The following is a 20,998-nucleotide window of genomic DNA, read 5'->3' as shown; positions in this document are numbered from 1 at the left end:
CCCCCACCCCCCATTTATATGAAAACAACAGCTACCTTTTCTGAGCCCCTGCTATGTGCCGGGCACTTTTCCAGGCTCCTTGCATATTCAGTGGAGTGACATCTTATGGGAGTCAGGTTTTAGAGTTGGCCACAGAGGCAGATTTATCAGGAAGCTAATGAAGCAAACCTTCAGGGGTTCCTCCCTCACCTAATTTGTATCTGTAAATTTGCATTCTTTTTTTGAGGAAGATTAGCCCTGAGCTAACATCTGCTGGCAATCCTCCTCTTTTTTGCTGAGGAAGACTGGCCCTGAGCTAACGTCCATGTCCATCTTCCTCTACTTTATATGTGGGACGCCTGCCATGGCATGGCATGACAAGCGGTGTGTAGGTCCACACCTGGGATCCAAACCAGCAAACCTGGGGCTCCCGAAACAGAACATGCAAACTTAACCGCTGTGCCACTGGGCTGGCCTCTGCATTCTTTTTCTTAAAGAGGGCCACCCAAGCTGTGTAAGTTTCAGGTCTTATAAAACTTGGATCTGCCCCAGATTGGCATGTAAAGCCAAAGTACAGAGGCAACATGCTCCTCGAAGGTCCATGAGGAAGGTGGCACATTGGAGAGCAATATGCCTTTCAATAAGCTCTGGGCAGGTTCTGCCAGCACTGGAAAAAGATGGCGACTTCCTCAGCTGAGCCCCGGATGAAGCAGTGGATTTCCTTTGGAGACCTCGCAATATGAGAAATGCCTATCTTTAAACAACGGGTCCCACTCAGCTCAGAGAGATGCTCACTGTGAGATGCTCACACTGTGAGAGAGACTCGGGATCTGAGCCCCATGGGTGGGGTTTGGGGGACACCTCGGATCCTTGTCTGCATCTCATCCTTGGTCTCAGAGCGCACTTGCAGGGTTGCAAGCGAGAAAAATCACCTGCATCATTTAAATGGTTTCTCTGTCCACCCCTCATCTTTCTCTCTTTGCCAACACATGGTTATCTGTGCATACCTTGTGTCAACAATGCCTCTCTGCTGCCATCTCCTTACTTCCTCCCAACAGCTCTCTGTAGAAGGAGGTCCCTGTTTCCCATAAAGAAACCAAGGTCCAGAGGAATTAAGTGACTTGTCCCACTTTGTGCAGATCGTAAGCCCCTGGAGGGCTGTGGGATTCCAAATCCACATCTCTGGGACTGCCTCCCGGGGCTGGGCCACCGAGGCGGGCCGGGGATCCTCTGCATGAAGTCTGAGGCCCACCTGCTGTCCTTGCCCTCCTTGCCCCTCCAGGCTCCACCGCTGAGGCTGCCCGTATCATCTACCCCCCAGAGGCCCAGAGCATCATTGTCACCAAAGGCCAGAGTCTCATCCTGGAGTGTGTGGCCAGTGGGATCCCACCCCCTCGGGTCACCTGGGCCAAGGATGGGTCCAGTGTCGCTGGCTACAACAAGACCCGCTTCCTGCTGAGCAACCTCCTCATCGACACCACCAGTGAGGAGGACTCGGGGACCTACCGCTGCATGGCCGACAACGGGGTTGGGGAGCCCGGGGCAGCGGTCATCCTCTACAACGTCCAGGTGTTCGGTGAGCGTCTCCTGCAGACATCCTCCTCGGCCGTCTCTTGAGTGCATTTGTAGAAGCTCATAGCCCGAGGCTCAGACACGTGCCAAGTGAGGATAGAGGAGTACGAGGGCCACAGCTCCTTGACCCCAGGGACTAGGATGTCCAGCCTGGCTGCCCTCTTTATGCTGTCATGACTCTGATGGAGGGGACATGGGACCTTTCCTTCCCTCTCCCAACTGCCACTGGGGAGGAGAGAACCATTCGTGACTGCGGGCCCCTCCCCAGCCTGTCTAGCCCTGGACGGAAGACTCAGCCTCTCTCACCTCTGCTTTGGTTTCCCGGCAGAACCCCCTGAGGTCACCATGGAGCTGTCCCAGCTGGTCATCCCGTGGGGCCAGAGTGCCAAGCTCACCTGTGAGGTGCGCGGGAACCCCCCGCCCTCCGTGCTGTGGCTGAGGAACGCCGTGCCGCTCACCTCTAGCCAGCGCCTCCGACTGTCCCGGCGGGCCCTGCGGGTGGTGAGCGTGGGGCCCGAGGACGAAGGCGTCTACCAGTGCATGGCCGAGAACGAAGTGGGCAGCGCCCACGCCGTGGTCCAGCTGAGGACCGCCAGGCCAGGTGAGCGCAGCGCATGGGCTGAGATTCCAGCTGAATGTTCACAGAACCCTTTTCTCAAATGAAATCCAACCCAGAACCCCAGGATATAAAATAGATTAAAGTGGCTTTCAGTTGTAAGTTCAAATTTAATTAACTTATTAAAGTTAGAAGTGCAAATTTTCACTACTGAAAATGACCCATTTACTGGTTATATTTTTAAAAACTTTTTAATTTGCAGAATCTGTGGGTTACTAGGGTTCCCTGGAACCCAGTTTGACAACCACTGTTCTAGCACAAAGACAAGCGAGTCTGTCCTTCTCAGTTCACTTCATTTCAGTTGACACCTACATGGATGGAGCAGTTACAGTGTGCTCAGCACTGGGCTAGGTAATAAGGGTGATGCAGAGAAACATATCAAAGACCCTATCCTCAAGACCTTTCTCATAGAGGAGATAAAACTTACCAAGGAAAGAATTTGAGAAAAATGCAGCAACAAATAATAAAATACTGAATCAACATTATCAGGTGCCAACCTCCTGTAGTGCAGGAGGTCAGGTAAAGGAAAAACTAGTGTTGGCAGAGTCTGTGGAAGCTTCGTGAAGGGAGCGTTGCCTCTCCTGGGCTCTCAGACTCGCAGAGGGCATCTGCAGTTGGTTTCTTGGCTCACATGTCCAGGCCACTGCAGTGGTGTAGGAAGAGGCCCACATTGTGTCACGGTGGTAAGGTCCTACAGTGAAGAGACAGCTCCCTATCCCCAGCCGAGACATAAGAGAGAGGGTACAGGGTTCCTGCACCTCTGGAGAAAACTGAAAGCATTCTCTCAAGACGCACTAGTGTGGGCTCAGGAAACAAGCAGGTGGCTGAGCTGTTTGTCTGCCGCCCCTGGGTCACAGCAAGAAGCCTGGGCACTGGGCACCGGGCTGCCTTTCCCTCCTGGCAGGGCAGGGGCCAGCCCTCTCTTCCCAGAGCCTGGCTGTGTGTCAAGCAGGCTGACGGTCACCTCAGGTCCCCACAAGCAGGCAGATGGTCACCTCAGGTCCTGATGAGCGGGCTGACGGTCACCTTGGGTCCCGATAAGCGGGCTGACAGTCACCTCAGGTCCCCATGAGCAGGCTGATGGTCACCTCAGGTCCCGATGAGCGGGCTGACGGTCACCTCAGGTCCCCAGGAGCAGGCTGACGGTTGCCTCGGGTCCTGAGCTGAGGGCTCTTCCTGACCAAGCAGGTCTTCTGACTTCTTTCTCCCTGGGGAACAGCTCAGCAGGTGACCAGGGGGACTAACAGCCTCTTCCTTCCCTTCTCTTTCCTGCTTCGTCCTACAGACACGACCCTGAGGCCATGGCGGGATGCTAAGCCGGACACTGCCACACCTCCCATGCTGCCCTCCAGGCCCGGAAGCCCTGACCAGATGCTGAGGGGGCGCCAGGGGCTCCCAAGGCCCCCGACAGCAGCACAGCCGGCTTCCCCACCGTGCCCTGGCGAGAAGGGGCAGGTGGCTCCTGCCGAGGCGCCTGTCATCCTCAGCTCACCCCGGACCTCTAAGACCGACTCCTACGAGCTGGTGTGGCGGCCTCGGCACGAGGGCAGCAGCCGGGCTCCCATCCTCTACTATGTGGTGAAACACCGCAAGGTATGGTTCTCAGGGCTGCCCCACCGCGCTCGGGGAGGCTGGGGTGGGGGGGGGCGGGCTCCCTGACCACTAGCCATCACCCCTTGAGCTCTTGAAGCATGGACCAGCAGTCCCCACTGTAATCACGACCTCTGTCTCCCCCAGCGCTTTCCTACCACCTCCTAGGAAGCTGGCTGTGAGTGGGGCATCTGTGACCCTGGGAGGCACAGGACAAAGCCCTGTAGTGTCTTCAGGTCTGAGCTGTGTGCACTGGTTTCCCGGAAGCTTCTAGTCCCAAAGGAGCGTTAACCATTAGTCGCCCTGTGCACCCTCCCCTTCCTTCCCTCTTCCCTCTGTCATTTGTTGTTGATGGTGTTCTGTTTTGTCTTTTAACCAAAGTAAGCCCTGCTGGGCACATCCTTGCAGGAACTCTGGCACGGCAAGCTGGCTCTAGAGCCAGGAGGACAAATATTTGTGAACAAGTGTTTTCTCTGAGGGTATAAAATACCCCCTCAGTTCTCCAGATTCAGCATGGCTGGGGCGTGACAAGCAGGCATTTGAGCTGAGAGCACAGCACGTTGTTCAGCCCTTAGCCCCTTCTCCCTGACAGAAGGAAGTCTGTCCAGGGGACCGTGTCGGGAGCTGTCGGGAGGGAATCTCCGGCTCTGACAGGGTGCAGAGCCAGAACGGAGCCCCCCGGACACCGTGAGGCAGGACAGGGCTGCCGCCCTCGGTCAAGGCTGCTGGGCAGGAGGACGTGAAGTTCCCTTGAAAATATTTCTCTTCAGCCCGGGGACATGCTGTTTTCTTCTAAGGCCATTAGCAGTAGATAATTATTGTTCTTAAATGGATTTTTTAAAATCTTATTTGATAAGTAATAATGTATTATAAATGCTAGGTTTTATTATACATTTGTATTATTTTTGCTTATACAAGTGCTATGTGCACTTCGTAGAAAATATGGAAAATGTATGAATGTGGAACTAAAAGTATTTACCAACTCTTTTTTCCCCTCTAAAACGAACAAATGAAAAACACCACCAGCCCTGCCCCGTGGAAGGTGCTGGCTATGCAGACGCCCTTTTTCCCCCGTCTGGACCCTGCCGGCCCCTCTCAGTCTCTTCTTTCCCTCTATGTGCTCCCCTAGGACACCTTGGCTCAGGGCAAGTCCACAGAGACACTGGGGTCAGCAGAAAGACTCCTAAGGCAAAGCTGCCTCCTCAGTGGGGATCATGGGGAGCAGTTTCTCATTAACCTTCGGCCTGCTGGCCGCTTCATGGACAGCCAGTAAAGGGGTGAATGGGTTTTTAACAAAAAGCCATATTGTTCAGCACAGGTTATGGGGCAGGGCTGGTCCTAATCCTTATTTCCTCATGTAACTGGACACCTCCATCTCAGAGTTGTAGACAAAGATCAGGGCAGGCCAAATGCTTGTGGTCCCCAGGAGACAAGAACAGCATGAGAGCAAGAATAATATTTTTCAGGCCAATAGGTGGCCCTGAAACTGCCTTACCAAGGGGCAGGCTGGCAGAGGCCATGTGTGGTGATCGGAAATGCCAGGCTTGAGGCCGCATTCACCCCCTCGGTGTGTGTGACAGTGACTAATTACAGTTCCATTTCTTATTTTCATTTCCGAGCCCGGTGGAAGTGTGGAGCGGGTGCTGGAGGGCCGGGGAGAAGAGGTGCAGAGGAAGGGAGAGGAGGGCGCCCCCACTGGGTCTGGCTTCTATTAGGCTCCCGCCTGTGGGGCACTTGGAGCTGTTAGGTGGACGTTGCCAAGGCAGAAATTGTGTCTTGAAAGCACTTCCTTTCTTGAGGGACTAACGTCTTAAAGATCATCACACAAGAAAGGATTTTGAAATCACAAATCAGCGTTTGGGTTGTGGTTTCTCAGCTCCCGTCTCCTGCCGGAGGCTGGGAATCATCCAGCGCGTTTTCACTTTTTCACATGCATGGAGCAAGTTTCGTTTCCTGGTGCATCTGCAGACCCTGGGCTTCTGTGTTTGGGTTTCCAGCACCACTGGGGATTCTCAGTTTGTAAAAACTTCTCCCCTTGGAACAAATCCTGGAAGCCTGACATTAATGAGCCCAGACTTTCCCTGTCCCTTGAATGGTAGGTTTTGTTCTGCTTTGGAATATTCTGCTTGGGAATACGAGCTTTTCCTACCAGCTGCTTAATTCCTTCAGCAGACCACAGCGTCAGGTTCCAGCAGGCTCTGAGATGTGCGCAGTTGGCAGTTAAGTCTTTTGTCCTGAAAGGTTGGGGGTGGGGGGAGATGAAGCAGCCTCTCAGCATCGCCGGCTGGGGAGCTTGGAACGCCTATATTTTCTTCTTTGGATTTAAAGAGCTAGGAATTTGAAGCCATTGAAGATTAATCTATAATAGTTCCAATTCACCCACTGTTTTAAAGTTCTAAGCAAGGACTGAGGGCAGGAGCGGCGAAAGGAGGATTGAAACGGCGGAGAGCTCACTGAGCGGATGATGTGGGGAGGTCAGGAGAGGGCCCAGGTCTTTGTCGGGAGCCTGCTGTGTGCCAGGTTCAGTGCTCAACCCTTCACAGAAATCATCTAATTTAATTTTCAGAGTAAACCAAGAGATTTTATTTGCCTCACTGTAGAGATGAAGAGCTTAGGGATCAGAGAGGTTAGGGAACTTGCTCGGGGTTACGTAGCTGGTAAGAGACACAACCAGGATTTGAACCCAGGATTTTCTGGCTCCCAGACTCTTTCTTTCTAGGATAGGTTATGATTAGGGGTGTCATGGTTTCTGCACTCCCAGCCGTGCGGCCTTAGACAAACTGCTTATCCCTCTGCACGTTAGTCTCCTCTTTTGTGATGTGGGAACAATGTTAACACCTGTCTCTTGGGCTGTCGTCATGAATGCGCATTATAGAACATACAAAGTGCTTCGCTCCATGTCCAGCACAGAGTAAGCGCTCAGCAAACGTGGCCATTTCTCCTGGGGCTGCTCTTTTTATCGTCATTTTCATCATCATCTCATTAGACTACAAACTGAAGGAACTGTGTTTTTTGGTTTGATAGAGCAAGGAGACAGAAGGTTAAACATGGGGGTTTTCAGAAATGCAGAGAGAGGAGATCTTTGGAGAAATTCTCAGCAATATCACTCAGGCCTTTTGGACTCTCCCCACTGAGTTTTATTTGATGGGGTCTTTAGATGAAAGATCAGGAGGCCTGACTTTACTGTCCCAGCGAGGGTGGGTGTCCCAGAGCCTCAGGAGCAGTCTATGCTCTGCAGTGACACCCCCTCCCCCAGCCTGGCCCAGGCTCCTTCCCTCCTCCTGCCCTCTTGGGCTCAGTCCTGCTTTCCTTGCAAACCGCAGCCCACCTGCAGCTCCAAGCCAAGAAACCGGTCCTTAGACCAGCAACCTTCTCCAGCAGGTCACAAACTCCTCTGATGATTGGACCATCTCTGGCATTCCAGCCAACCAGCACCGCCTGACCCTCACCAGACTTGACCCTGGGAGCTTGTATGAAGTGGAGATGGCAGCTTACAATTGTGCAGGCGAAGGCCAGACAGCCATGGTGACCTTCCGAACTGGTATGGGCCAAACATTGTCTCCAGCTCGGGGCTTCCGTGGGCCTGAGCCAATCCTCCCAGGCCCAGGTGGGAAGCCCTGCTGAGCTTGTCCCAGCTATTCACCTGTAACTTTATCTTCCTTTCACCTATGACCTCCCTATGGTTTGTGTGACCAGGCTGAGGTCCCCCCTTTCGTCAAGACAGTCACCAGCTGGCATCCCTTTGCCCCCTCTCTCTCAGGGGCCAGGTGCAACACCAAGGCAGTCAGGGAGAGCTGGAGGTCGGACCACACTTCCAATGTCCTGTATTATTTGCATCACCTTGTCAGACCACCTGACAGACCCTCAGGCAGAACACAGTCTGTGGAAGGGGAAACCTAGTGCACGCTCCCTCCCTTCCTGATCTCAGCTCATTTCTACCCAGGACGGCGGCCCAAACCTGAAATCATGGCCAGCAAGGAGCAGCAGATCCAGAGAGATGACCCTGGAGCCAGCCCCCAGAGCAGCAGCCAGCCAGACCATGGCCGCCTCTCCCGTAAGCCCCCAGCAACCCAGAGGGCGGCGGTGACGAGCAGTCAGAACTGGAACCAGGTCCTCTGCCTCAGAAGGCTCATTGCTGCAGGTGGAACAAGGTCTTGGTTCCATGGGTCCAAGAGTCCTTATGATATTTTCCTGGCATCTCCCCAGTTAACCACAATGAGGAAATTTAGATTGGAGCTTTCAGATGAAATGCTGGAATCCCACACTGGGGTTGCTGACCCTGTGGGTCCAGAGAGCAGTGGAGGGGACAGCAGCTGGCCCTTGACCTCCACACTCTGACACAGCAGAAGTAGAACTTTTAGGGGTCTGAACTCTGAGTTCCTCACAGGAGACGGTGAGCCAGGGAGCCCTAGGAAGGTCTGAAGCGGCTGCCTGGGGGCGGAGGGCTGCGGGGAGGAGCAGGCCCCCATCAGGACAGGCGAAGTCCAGACGCAATACAGCTGTCTTCTCATCGTGTCCCCTCCTCCTGCTTCCTTTCTCCCTTGTGTGGTTTCCTCCAGCCCCGGAAGCTCCAGACAGGCCTACTATCTCCATGGCCTCTGAGACATCAGTGTATGTGACCTGGATTCCCCGTGGGAATGGTGGCTTCCCAATCCAGTCCTTCCGTGTGGAGTACAAGAAGCTAAAGAAAGTGGGGGACTGGATTCTGGCCACCAGCGCCATCCCTCCCTCCCGGCTCTCAGTGGAGATCACAGGCCTAGAGAAAGGTAGGGGCCTGGCTGTTGTCCTACCTGGTCCCTCAGTGCCCCCGACCACCTGGAGGAAGACAGTGGGGGCCCTTCTCTCTGCTTATCGTCTGCCCACCACCAGGCTCACATGGATGTTCTTGGTTGCACCTCAGTCCCACAGCCCTTCCTGCTCCCTCTCTCTGTCCATAAGAGGTCTAGAACCATCTCCGTTGTGGCTCCCTTCCGACAAGGGTGGAGTTCTTGTGAGTCCTTTGGGGCTTGCTTTTAGGCACCAGAAGATCCCTCCAGGTCCTGAGCCTGGGTGGGCTGCGGGGTGTCTGACAGTGTTTCTCAGCTTCTGGGTTCAGTGAGTGTCTCTGTCCAGGCACCTCCTACAAGTTCCGAGTCCGGGCTCTGAACATGCTGGGGGAGAGCGAGCCCAGCGCCCCCTCCCGGCCCTACATGGTGTCGGGCTACAGCGGCCGCGTGTATGAGAGGCCAGTGGCAGGCCCTTACATCACCTTCACCGACGCCATCAACGAGACCACCATCATGCTCAAGTGGATGGTAAGTGGCCTTGCACAGACTGCAGTGTGAAGATGGGGCCAAGCTTTGTGTTGGGCAGGATCTGGCTGCTGCGTCACAGACAAGAAGGAATCACTTTTCTGCCTCAGTCCTCCCTTTGAGACGCCTCGCCTTAAGTGTTGCTCCACCCATGTACCTGGGAATTGGGCCAGAGGGACTCACCCTCACAATACCCAGGAAGGTTCAGAGGCTACTGAAGGCTTCAGAGAAATGGCAGTTTGTTTCTTTTCTCCAAAAGCTGGGGGACCTCTAGGCTAAATAGAATAATGAGTGATCTCCACAGCATTCTCCAGAGAGCCTTGGGGATATCATCAGAAATGTTTGGCAGGGTCTCCCAGTGAATTTTAAACTCTAGGCTGCGGTAAAATTCCATCCACCAGTGGTTCTGCTCACATGATGATTTCTCTGATCCATTGTCCACTTTTTTCTTCTCCATTCCCTATAGTATATTCCAGCAAGTAACAACAACACCCCAATCCATGGCTTTTATATCTATTACCGACCCACAGACAGTGACAACGATAGTGACTACAAGAAGGATATGGTGGAAGGTGAGAAACACTTGTGTGTGATGAGTTTTCTCTGTCGGCAAGGGGGTCCAGCTGTTGGTGAAGGTATGAAGCCTGGGCCGGTGTGAAACAAAGCATCTGCGCCCCATATCGTTGAGTCTTTCATGACACACGAGGTCAGCAAGTTCATAAAACCACATGCTTGCTTCCCATGGTGACGGGCCAACAGGAACTCGGGCGGGCACCTAGAACGTTTCCTCCAATGTCCCTCCACCACATGGCCCCTGTGCTGGTCAGCGGCACCAGCCCAAACACACAACCCTGACTGGGTCTGACTGCGATGGGGGCCAAGCAAACTAGATAAAACCACCACTCGTGACTCTCTTGCTCTCTTTCCCAGGGGATAGATACTGGCATTCCATCAGCCACCTGCAGCCAGAGACCTCCTACGACATTAAGATGCAGTGCTTCAATGAAGGAGGGGAGAGCGAGTTCAGCAACGTGATGATCTGTGAAACCAAAGGTGCTCCTCTTTGAGTTCTCTGCTTTCCTCTCCCTATTTCCAGCAAACTAGGGCAGAAACACTGTTCCATATGCTATGCTGGGTATCTCTTCCCCAGGAAGACGTCTTGTTTTCCAAGTATCCTCAAACTTTATTATTTTTAACCCTTCTGTTCATATTCCTGTGCCTCAAATTAAGTGTGAAGGGGTTGCCATCATGACAGCTTCAAGGAACTTGGGAATTAAGTCATATATGAACTCATGGACTAGAGCCTAAACTTAAGTTGGGAACTTTCTATAAACACTTTCTTCCTGCTGTAACATTTGGTACTTAACATTGGTTAGTTTACTTAATTTAACTACAACATCGTGAGACAGGAAAGAAGCTGAGCATCAGGAAATGACGTGCCTTGACCACGGTCCTGCAGCCAGTTAGCAGTAGAGCATGCTTTGGGCCAAGTTCATCTAACTACAAGCCCAGACTCTTTCTCTTCACTAAAACCTGCTAAATGTATTCACATGATGACTTGTTAATTTTTGTGCTTTAGTCAAGTGGGTCAGTGGCATTATCTCCATTTTGCAAATACTGAAAGTGTATACAGCAGACATATTGCAAAGTACATGATCAGAAGACCACAAAGGAATAGGAATGAAGACAAGAAACAGCCTGTTTTCCTGTCACTGAGGCATCAGCACTCTCTCTCCAGCTTTGCAGTGCTTTCAGTCACTGACTCGCAAATCCTGAGTGCCTCCTGTGTGTGCTTCCTACTCTCTTCTCTCACGTACAGTGAAGCGAGGGGCAGCGACACACACAGCTGGGAGTCCTGTATCAAGTGACCACAGAGTGCCCAGGACAGAGAACAGAGGCCTCACAAAGGCTTTGCACTGGTCTTCTGGAAGGACTGAATCAGGCTGGACTGGGGAGGGAGTGGTCTCGCGACAGGATCAGCCTGGAAGTGGCTCCAGATGCTTGGAGTATGTGACCCTTGGATGGGGACAAGAGAAGGAATGCTCAGGGAAGAGGCCAGGGACATTGGCAGGTCATTGAGGACCCTGTGGGCCATGATGTGGAGGAGGGTCATCATTGGAATTGTTTGTTGAGAAGGGTGACTGTTGACTATGCAGGAAAGTGACTGTGGCTGGAGGGAGAGAACTGGGGCCGTGGAGTAAAGGTGAGGTGAAGGGGTGGGCCTGAGTCTCTTTTCTGAGGAAGCGTATGTAGGACTAGGGACTGACAGCATGCTGGGGTGGGGAGACAGAGAAAGGAGCTCAAAGTAAACCTTGAGGCTTCTAGCTTGAAGTACCACAGGGGCGATGTTGCCATTTATTGAAATGGGAACCAGCTTCCATGAGAAAGGACCAAGGTGAAGCCACTTGGAAGCATATTGAGTCTGATTCTTCTGAGACACTGAAATGCAAGTGTCCCATGAGAGGAGCAGGTCTGGTGCCCAGTGGGAGGGATCAGAGAAGGGAGGTTGACTTGGCAGTGGTTAGATATCGGTTGAAATCATGGGAACAGATGAGAGAGTGTGGACTGAGAAGGCCCAGGATGACCTCCCGGTGTCTGAGGAGAAGACAGAAAGAAAAGAGAAATGGGAAGAGGCAGCAGTCAGAGAGGTCATAGGATAATCAGAGCCTGTAGGATCGGGAAGTCCAGGGGGAAGGAGGCGACGATGTCACATACACCCTGACAACAGCAGAACCCAGATGAGGTGTTTACCACCCCGTCACCTTTGAACTGGCATTTCACAACTGCCGCCTGTCCTGGGGAGTCCCCAGACATCTGTCGCCCTGCGATGCAGCCTGAGCTCATAGCTGGTACTTCCCATCTCTTCATCCGTCCAGGAATAGTAAATTCTTCCAATCCCACTTCTTCTGCCGGTTTCATGCACTTTTTAATATTTTCTTCCAAAAGTTCACCAGCTCTGCTTTCAGAAACCCCCTAGACTACTTCTGCCCCAAAGGCCCAGTCCGACTCTAGTGCTTGGCTCACAATATCTCAGGTTGTGTTTTGAAATATAAGGTTCAGTTCTCCTCAACAATATCACATTTCACATTAGATGCCATTTCATGCTGAGCTTGGACACCACATTCATCCAAATGAGGGTTTTTGAGGCCCTGTCTTGTGAATTTGACCCCATTTCCCACACCATCAAATCAGGGTATTTTTTTTTCTGTTTGTTGTGAAAGAAATGTCAAAGAATAGATGCTGAAGTGAGTTTTGTCTGCAATTACAGCTCGGAAGTCTTCTGGTCAGCCTGGTCGACTCCCACCCCCAACTTTGGCCCTACCTCAGCCGCCACCCCCTGGAACCATAGAGCGGCCAGTGGGCACCGGGACCATGGTGGCGCGCTCCAGCGACCTGCCCTACTTGGTTGTCGGGGTTGTCCTGGGCTCCATCGTCCTCATCATTGTTGCCTTCATCCCCTTCTGCTTGTGGAGAGCCTGGTCTAAGCAAAGTGAGTGAGTGACCCTCCTCAGAACCAAGGGCAAGGAGCCTGGGGAGGGGAGAGGGGCCTCCCAGCCCCCCAAGGAGGCCTCTCCAGGGCAAGATTGGAGGCACCCCACCTCACATTCTTGGAGAGAGTGAGAGAATACTCCAAGACTCGGCCCTCTCCTCCCAGAGCACAGACCTGGGCAGATGGAAGAGAATACAAAGAAGTGGAAGCTGGTCTGTCGTGTCTGCATCTCGGGAACTCAGCACTTCCTTCACTCCAACTCCTTTTCATGTCTGAAGCTGCTGCTTTGACTGCGTGTTCATACTGAAAACTGACCCTGTCTCTTCCCTCCAAGCATTTCCAGCCTCTTCTCTGCGTCTGGGGCTGCCTTGAGCTTCCCCCTTTTCCTGGGTTAATCTTACATTATCTGCTAATTTCTGCTTCAAATGGCAACACACCTGGTCCATTTGCCTCTCCCCAAACATTGCTCCTTCTGTTCACTCACCTCCTCCTTCCCCTAAACCCTGGCCTCTATATCTCCTCACCCTTTGCCCTGCTGCAAACAAAGAATGGATGTTAGGAAGGAGTGGGTGCAAGAAGAATGTTCTGAGAGAGAATGTCCCTCGGGCAGTGTCAACTCACTGCCTACCTCAATTGACCCTATGTGTTCAGGAGTTTTCCGAGATTCATCTTGGACTTTTTGAAGCTGCCCCAGGCCTCCTAGGCCTAAGCATACCTCTATCCTTCTGTCCTTCCAGAACATACAACAGACCTGGGGTTTCCTCGAAGTGCCCTTCTGTCCTCCTCCTGCCAATATACTATGGTACCACTGGGCGGACTCCCAGGCCATCGAACCAATGGGCAGCCCTACCTCAGTGGCACCAATGGACGGGCCTGTGCCAATGGGCTACATGTGAACAGGGGCTGCCCTGCAGCTGCCATGGGCTACCCAGGCTTGAAACCACAGCAACACTGCCCGGGGGAGCTTCCGCAGGTAACACAGCCCTGAGAGTGTGGGCAAGCCCGTACACCATGGAGGGAGTGGTTGGGCTGCCTCCTGGGGCTTTCTCCCTTCCAGCCTCTAATCTGGACTGCTGGGCCAGGCTTTCTCTAGTCAAGAACAGCCCATCCTGTTGAACAGTGAACAGGAAAGTTACCTGGACTCACTGACATCACCTTTTCCTGACTCTTTCTTTTGAGCAGCAGGATGACACCAGCAGCCTGCTGAGGCAGACCATTCTTGGCAATGGATATGACCCCCACAGTCACCAGGTTCCCAGGTAACCGGGCCCCTCCCCCTCCCTGCCTTCCACTCCCTAGCCCGAGAGCTCACTTCCTCTTTAGCTTCTCAAATCCAGCGACCGTCACTGAGAGGTGAGCATCAGTGTTCCACTCAGGAATCCCCACGTCTGACGACCTGCACCACAGGACTCCTGCCTGACAGGCAGTTGGGGGGACTGCACTCATGATGCCCTTTCTGCTCTGGGGCATGGCTTGGCCTCTCAGAATCCTCCCCTCACTTGGCAGGCCAGAGCAGCCACATACAGCTGGCTTTGCCCAGATTCCCCTGGACACTTACTCCGCAGCAGCTCACATGCTCAGGCTTGCATGGAATAAAATGGAGATGATAGACTAGAATTACCCATGAAGTGATGGTGTGGCGCCTCTTGATGTTCAGAGGGGAGGAGTCCCTGCTCCCTTGAGCTCTGACCAGCTCTGATGCCCACGGACAGGGAACAGCTGGAGGGTGGGGGTACAGCCCCCTCCGCCCCTAGCTCACTTCCCCATCTGGTCTCATGCTTGCAGGGGTCCCAAGTCTAACCCGGATGAGGGCCCTTTCTTATACACATTGCCTGATGACTCAACTCGCCAGCTGCTCCAGACCCACCAGGACTGCCTCCAAATCCAGGAACAGCCTGCCGCCACAGGCCAGTCAGGAAGGAGGAGTGTACCCCAGAATCCTGGGCTAGAAGCAACGTGGGACCCTCTTTTTCACCCAGGTCAGTACCAGGGGCAGGGCGGAGGTTGAACAGGCTGGGGATGACATGAGGTAGGCATCCACGACCCACGAGTGACTTGGAGGAGGGAGAGATAAGTCCTCGAAGGTGGTCCTTGATGAGGAGCCATCCACAGCTTTCATCTGGGAGAGAGAGGGGAGGGACAGATGGCTGGCCGTCCTCCCGCCCTGCTGAAGGCCCGGCAGGGGCCTACCAGGTGGGGCCCCCGCCACCATGGCAAGCTGTGTCCTCAAAGGTTGGGAGAAAGTACACTGCTTCATTTCAGAGAAAGAAGCCCTTTTGGTCTCTACATTTCAAGGCCATTCACAAAGTCCTCCCACCTCTCCTCACACCGAGAGTCCTTCTCTAATCCCCCTGAAATACCTTGCTTTGTTGGGTCTTGTCTCTTAATTAAGGAATGAGGTTGCATCAATGATCGAGCAGCCAAGGTCTCCCGAACCTCATCATCGTCTCTCTGCTTCCACAGGACTCTTTCTCCAAGAGACTTAAGGCACACCACCCGCCCCCCCCCCCCCCCGCCCCGATCCCACCGTCTTCCTTTGTGCCAGTCTCTTGGAAATCAGTGGACGCTCAGTTGGGGTGCAGGTCGGTTCAGAGGATTGGCTCGTGTTTCTTAGCCTCCATGGCTGGATGTCGGTTCACACACAGATCCTAGACCCTGTCTCTGGGAGATGAAACTTTAAGACAGGCACCTCCTGGAGCCAGATCTAGTATCATTAAACTAGAACCACCTGCATCTGGGGGAATGAGTTGTAAGTGGGATGATCACGAGGAGAGATCACACCAGAAGGGTAGACTGGTGGCCGAAGGCTGGAAAGAGCAGGGCTTTCTTCCACATTTCACGGACTTAGCTGACTTCATCTGCCCCAGGGCACAAGGCTAAGGGCTCAGGAGCCTCCATGGTCCCACCGCTGAAAGGTGTAGGTGGGACATGGGGAGTAAGTGCCCCCTCCATGTCTGTGAGAGACCTTAGAGGGGGGAAAATGCTCTTGTGAGGGGTGTAGGTTTCTGTCGCTCCTTTAACGCTGGTGTAACCAGCTCCTGCCACAGAGAGATTGACCCAGGACCACTGAGCCTTGGTTCCTGGTCAGTCTGGGTTTTAATGGTTCCCGTTTTTCTCTCTCCTCAGGGCCCCCGTGCTGTCTGGGCCTTGTACCTGTTGAAGAGGTGGACAGTCCCGACTCTTGCCAAGTGGGTGGAGGAGACTGGTGTCCCCAGCATCCTACGGGGGCCTACAGAGGGCAGGAGCTCGGGATGCGGCTCCCCTCCAGCCCTCCGGTGCACGTGTCTTTTGAAACACCCCCTCCTACAATTTAGGCAGAGGCCGATATTCCAGAAAGACTATATTTGTTGTTTTTAAAAAGAGGCAGAGAAAATGGTATTTATTTTTCTATAATAGCCATATTTATATATTTATGCACTTGTAAATAAATGTACATGTTTTTATAATTCTGGAGAGAGACGTAGGGATCCTCCCCATTGAGGTATGAGAGGGAAAACAAGCCGCAACACAGCAGGAGTCAACCCCGAAGGAGTAAGGAGCTGGCCGGAGTGCAGACAGAGCAGGCAGCCCTCTGCTGGGAGGCTGCAGGAGGCCCGCAGAGAAGCTGCTGGAGGGAAGAATCCTAGGCACACTGTCTGTGATGATCTGAGGGAAATGCAAGGGCCACAGGCTGGAGACACCCGTGAAGATGGCCGGATCTGGTGCTTCGGGAAACGTTTTCAAAAGACGTCCGTGAGAATAGACTGAGATGTGTATAGTACTATAAGCATTAACAAACCTTCCAGAATCAATAATCTGTGGCAACATATCTCTGTAAAAACAAACACTGTAACTTCTAAATAAATGTTTAGTCTTCCCTGTAACCTTCAGCTTAGTCACGTGTGAGTCAGCATTCTCTCCAGACATTAGGACGTAGGCTTTGAGCATTTGTAGAAAATGCACACTTGTGACATTTTTCAGATCCATCAAGAGGTGAGATCTGGAAAAGGTGGCAGATGTCCCTAGTTTTTTCTTTTTGGGCGTCAGTTGTTTTTATTAATGTAGACAGCATGGATCACGGGTTAGTCCAAGAGGGAGAGAGTACAGGAGGCGAGGAGAGGCAGATTCATGGTTCGCTCACTGACTGGAGTGAGGAGCAGCTTTGGGCACATCAAAGGAATGAAACTAATCCTTTCTAGAGAGGTGTGTGTTGAAGACCAAATATTTTCTCCAAAAGAGCATTGAGGAAGTGCTAGGCTACATGTGAATTTGTGGTGCCTGATAAAACTCACTTCCTCTCTTTCCAAAGATACACCAACATTGCCAGAGGCATTGACTCACTAGTTGTTTAAAATCAACATTTACTTACTGCTGTCCAACCAGAGGATCCACCTTTATACGTGAAACTAGATGGAGGCTGAAGCTTGCGATGAAAGCCCTCACACCCTTTTAACTGTTGTCAGGGGGGATGTATTTTCTAGATTTCAGTAACAGATTCAGTTACAGATTAAATGCCACTTGACACTCAAGCTCATTAAGAGTCATTGTGCCAGAGCCTGGCTTCACCCAGTCGTCACGCATTGGATGAACAAGATCCCAGGAAAGCCCGGGAGGGACTCTGACTGTCTGGGACAAATGCGCCCTCTGCTGGCCAGAAGAAATACAGCGCCTGCTCTTACATCATTGCGTCGTTTTTCCATCAAACAGCTAAATTGGAAAAAGAACTCTCATCGAGGCACCACATGATTTTCAGAAAAGCAGTATTTAAAAAATAGAAAATGAAGGACTGTAAAGAACATGGCAATGATAGGAAAGGGGAAGCAGAGCAAGGAAGAAATAAGATGACTTCGACACAACCTGTCATTAAAGGTCAGAGGTCACTTCCAGGAGTGGGGCAGAGGTCACGGTCTCAGCCTTCACTCAGCTAATCCAGGGGCACTCAGATCTGGCCTGTAACTCACCTTCTAGCCCATTAGCTTTTGGTGAACTTTATTGAAGTGACATGTAAAGTTGCTTTCTGCACACCATTGGAACCGTACCACCACTGAATGGTCTTTAGTTCTCAAAAAAAAAAAAAAAAAGGGAAAGATAAAGCACTTCTGAGGCACGTTAAATGAGATAAATGTGCATTCTTACCTTAGCCAATTGCAGGAAAGAAGGAAAAGATTAGGGTACCAGGCTTTTAAATGTCTGCCAGGAAAATGAAACAGCTCAGATATTCAATTTCATTTCATTTTTTATTTCTTTAGATGCAGGTTAGTTACTATAATGCCTTTTTAAAATTTGAGTCAGTCAGCAAAGGCTGTATAAATTACCAGACGGAAGAGTAAGACCCAGTGTGCTGAGCTGGTGGGGGTGCAGAGCTCAGAGACCTGGCTCCTGGCCCAGAAACCCCTATCAGGAGGGCAGCCCATGCGATAGGACAGGCTGACTTCACAGGAATGATAACTGCTTTTCCTGCTGGACTCTACAGTTTTTCTTCCAATGCTGAGATGAGATACTATGCATGAGGGTTCACAATAGCCAAGCTTCATTAACGGTTGATCCACAAGTAACTCATTTAGACTGATTTGGGGCCTCACGCTCAGAGGAGAGGCTGCCTTGTCTGAGGGCACAGCAGGAGGCGGAGAACAGTGCGATCAGGGCAGCAGGACCCCTTGCCATCTGCCCCCAGCTGAAGCTGCACCCCAGGGTCTCCTTCTGTTGGAAGCTGAACTTTCCAAAGACTCAGGTGCTCATTCTTAATTATAGATTCAAGACTAAGTCTGGAATCAAGTAGAAAGGAAACTAAAACTATCTGTCTGTGTTGTCCATTTCAAAATAAAAATGAGTGCTAACTACGTTGTCAAATTTCAAACATGCTGGAGGAAGGCCTAAATATTGTGGACTTCAGAAACGATTTAGTCCAGTTCAATTTGGGAAAAAAATAATCATCCTGATTGGTTTTGCTCTAAGTCGAAACACATATGGAACCCTTGACACGGCTCTTCCATAGACCCCAAATCCACTCTTGCTGCAATTAGAACTATAGGATTTCAGAACGGGAAGGGACCTCAGGGCTGCTCCAAATCTCTCATCTGTCAGACAATAAAATGAGGCCCAGGAAGATGACCTAACTGCCCCTGACTCTCACCACTACCAAGGGGACAGTGTCTCCTCGGGGACCGACCACTTTATGCAGACAGTGGCTCGTATGGTAGGCAGCCAGTGAGGAACCGAAGCCTCCTGCTAAACAGCCGAGTGAGGGTGTTTGGGAGCAGCCCTTCCAGCTTCAGATGGCTGCAACCCTGACTCACAGCTTGACCGCAGCCTCACGAGAGACCCTGAGCCAGAAACGCCCAGCTCAGCTGCTCCCAGATTCCTGACCCTCAGAGACTGCATGAGATAAGTGTTTGCTGTTTTAAGCTATGTTTGGGGGTAATTTTTATGCAGCAATAAATAAGTGGAACACTCAGAGTGATGACTAGCACATTTTTTAAAATGCTTGAAAGGCACACATAGTTTAGGGCATACAGCAGAGAAAGTGATGAAAGGGTGCTCTCCAGGAGAGAAGCTGCCTACGTCAGAGATTTATGGTGATGAGCACGAACTGTTGGGACCTCTTAAGAAGGAATACGAAAGAATCTTAGGGAGACAATAGGCCAAATGGCTACGCATACATGTATTCTAACACACAAAGTCAGTCAGTCCTGTCTGTATTTGGGAGCAGATGAGCAGGCTAGCACAGGTTAGGAAGACTTGCCATTGCTGAGTCACTTTCCATGATGCAATATGGCCTTCTTCACCTTTCCTTCTCAGTGACCAACTTATATGCTAGGACAGCCTCACTAGAGTAGCTCCTTAATACGGACACATGGAGCTCTGAATCTTAAGTGCCATGTGCCACTATTAACAGGAATCCAAATATCAGCGGGACGGTTGTTAGATGGGTGCAGCCATGCATCCCAATGACCGCTTACCCCCAAACCAAAAGGCTACTCTCAGATTAGTTTAAAATGTTATGCACAATCAGAAGTGATTGTTAGAGAGGATCTCTCAGAATGATGTAATTTATTTCATTACTCCTGGATCTATATCAAAACTAGCAAATGACTCAAGTAGAACCTGAAAGAAAATGGCATAGGACATAAGAAATGGTGGGAATACTTAGAATACTGAGAAAGCGGCAAACATCTTCAGAGGAGAACCTCCTTGTTGACCATTTTGCAAAACACACGCCACTGCCCCACTGATTGCAGAAGGGTTTGCTGAAACCGTGGGTGATTCAGGAAGCTGATTATTTCCTTTCTGCCAAGCCAGAGTGAACTGCTTTGCTATCTCTGTCTGCACTTCCTGAATCCTAAGCCCTCACATTACTGCTCTATGCAGGTAACAATGCCAAAATTCTAATTTGTATTTCTTGTTCTCAGATATCGTTGGTAAAATAGGTTGTCTTTTTCTCTTGTGTCCTCCCAGAGAATACTTAATAACATCAAAGTATATTTTCCAAGGATTCAAGCTTTGAAGAAAGGAAGTTTTCTCATGGATTGCTGAATGACACTTTTTCTTGCCAATGGCTAAAAATTCAGAGAACCAAAAAACCAATTTCCTAAAACAGGCTATAGTACAGATGCTTGCTTGCGATGTGAGACACAGCCTTCTGGGACTGCATACTCAATCCAGTTGGTTCCAAACAGATCTAAGATGGTTCAGTTCAATAATAAACAGATGTTGAGTGCTGCAGTCAGTTCTCAGATAACCAAACTGGAGAAACAATATTAAAACTACATGACTGGATCTGGTTTCAGACTTTTAGATAACTTCACTTTAAAACATTAGGATTGTCGCAGGCCACAAGGAATAGAACTTCTGGTGAATGCGTCAGACATCTTGGATGGATTTGAGAAAGAGGCAAATTTAAAGATCCATGGGCTTCATCTGGTTCTCTTGTGGAGGCTGAATGGGTGGGAGGATGAACCCACCTTTCTTGCGCAAAAGGGCAATCTCTTTCTTTAAGGCGGAAATCCTTTCTGCCTGGACTTGGATCAGTTCCGTGACCTTCTCTCTTGCCACAATGTCTGCTTTCCGAGGGCCCTGGAAGGCATTGCCCTGTTGAAAGAAAATGCCTCCCTGCTTTAAGTGTCATTTGGAAGGTGAAAAATTCCCCGTCCTTACACATCTGTCAGGAGTGCCTGCCTGACAGCCAATTTCAACAGCCATTGCTCCTTCTTTTAAGGGGCCTCCAATTCCTCCACTGGAATCCCACCATGAGAAATGGGTCCCTCTGGGCTACTGAAGATCTCTTAAAATGCAAATCCCCTTTAGAAGAGTAGGTAACACACTAAGCTAGCTATCAGAGGACTCACTGCTGGAATCCTAAGAGACAAGGGACATCCTTTTTCTATACAGCCCATATTTTGTTTTCCAAAAAAGAAATCTTGATTTCCTCATCAGATTTCTTGCCCTGCCCAGCCAGCTCCTGCCCAGGCTGCAGACATCACC

At 51.2% G+C, this 20,998-nt stretch overlaps 2 protein-coding genes across 20 annotated transcripts in view; one reads left to right on the top strand and one right to left on the bottom strand.

Annotated features, from left to right (window-relative positions):
• Nucleotides 1-16,401, top strand: part of BOC (BOC cell adhesion associated, oncogene regulated) — a 71,765-nt gene extending 55,364 nt beyond the window's left edge. For 8 of the 14 annotated variants that reach the window (XM_070581942.1, XM_070581946.1, XM_070581943.1 and 5 more), the window contains 14 exons: nucleotides 1,262-1,555; nucleotides 1,880-2,152; nucleotides 3,453-3,760; nucleotides 7,136-7,298; nucleotides 7,701-7,811; nucleotides 8,317-8,523; nucleotides 8,870-9,051; nucleotides 9,515-9,620; nucleotides 9,979-10,101; nucleotides 12,317-12,538; nucleotides 13,276-13,511; nucleotides 13,721-13,797; nucleotides 14,324-14,517; nucleotides 15,665-16,401. In XM_070581942.1, the coding sequence (XP_070438043.1) occupies nucleotides 1,262-1,555; nucleotides 1,880-2,152; nucleotides 3,453-3,760; nucleotides 7,136-7,298; nucleotides 7,701-7,811; nucleotides 8,317-8,523; nucleotides 8,870-9,051; nucleotides 9,515-9,620; nucleotides 9,979-10,101; nucleotides 12,317-12,538; nucleotides 13,276-13,511; nucleotides 13,721-13,797; nucleotides 14,324-14,517; nucleotides 15,665-15,852 (2,684 nt within the window). In that variant the 3' untranslated portion in view covers nucleotides 15,853-16,401. The remainder of the gene's footprint in view (nucleotides 1-1,261; nucleotides 1,556-1,879; nucleotides 2,153-3,452; nucleotides 3,761-7,135; nucleotides 7,299-7,700; nucleotides 7,812-8,316; nucleotides 8,524-8,869; nucleotides 9,052-9,514; nucleotides 9,621-9,978; nucleotides 10,102-12,316; nucleotides 12,539-13,275; nucleotides 13,512-13,720; nucleotides 13,798-14,323; nucleotides 14,518-15,664) is intronic. The other 6 variants (XM_070581951.1, XM_070581952.1, XM_070581955.1 and 3 more) reach the window with 1 other exon arrangement.
• Nucleotides 16,402-17,735: 1,334 nt separating this feature from the next.
• Nucleotides 17,736-20,998, bottom strand: part of CFAP44 (cilia and flagella associated protein 44) — a 105,192-nt gene continuing 101,929 nt past the window's right edge. For all 6 annotated transcript variants that reach the window (XM_070581937.1, XM_070581940.1, XM_070581938.1 and 3 more), the window contains one exon: nucleotides 17,736-20,605. In XM_070581937.1, coding sequence (XP_070438038.1) covers nucleotides 20,414-20,605 — 192 coding nt within the window. In that variant the 3' untranslated portion in view covers nucleotides 17,736-20,413. The remainder of the gene's footprint in view (nucleotides 20,606-20,998) is intronic.

The sequence above is a fragment of the Equus przewalskii genome, chromosome 18, assembly GCF_037783145.1.
Source record: "Equus przewalskii isolate Varuska chromosome 18, EquPr2, whole genome shotgun sequence".
NCBI classification, from domain to species: domain Eukaryota; kingdom Metazoa; phylum Chordata; class Mammalia; order Perissodactyla; family Equidae; genus Equus; species Equus przewalskii.
The sequence above is the reverse complement of the archived record's forward strand: the minus strand, read 5'-3'. Positions and strand labels throughout refer to the sequence as shown.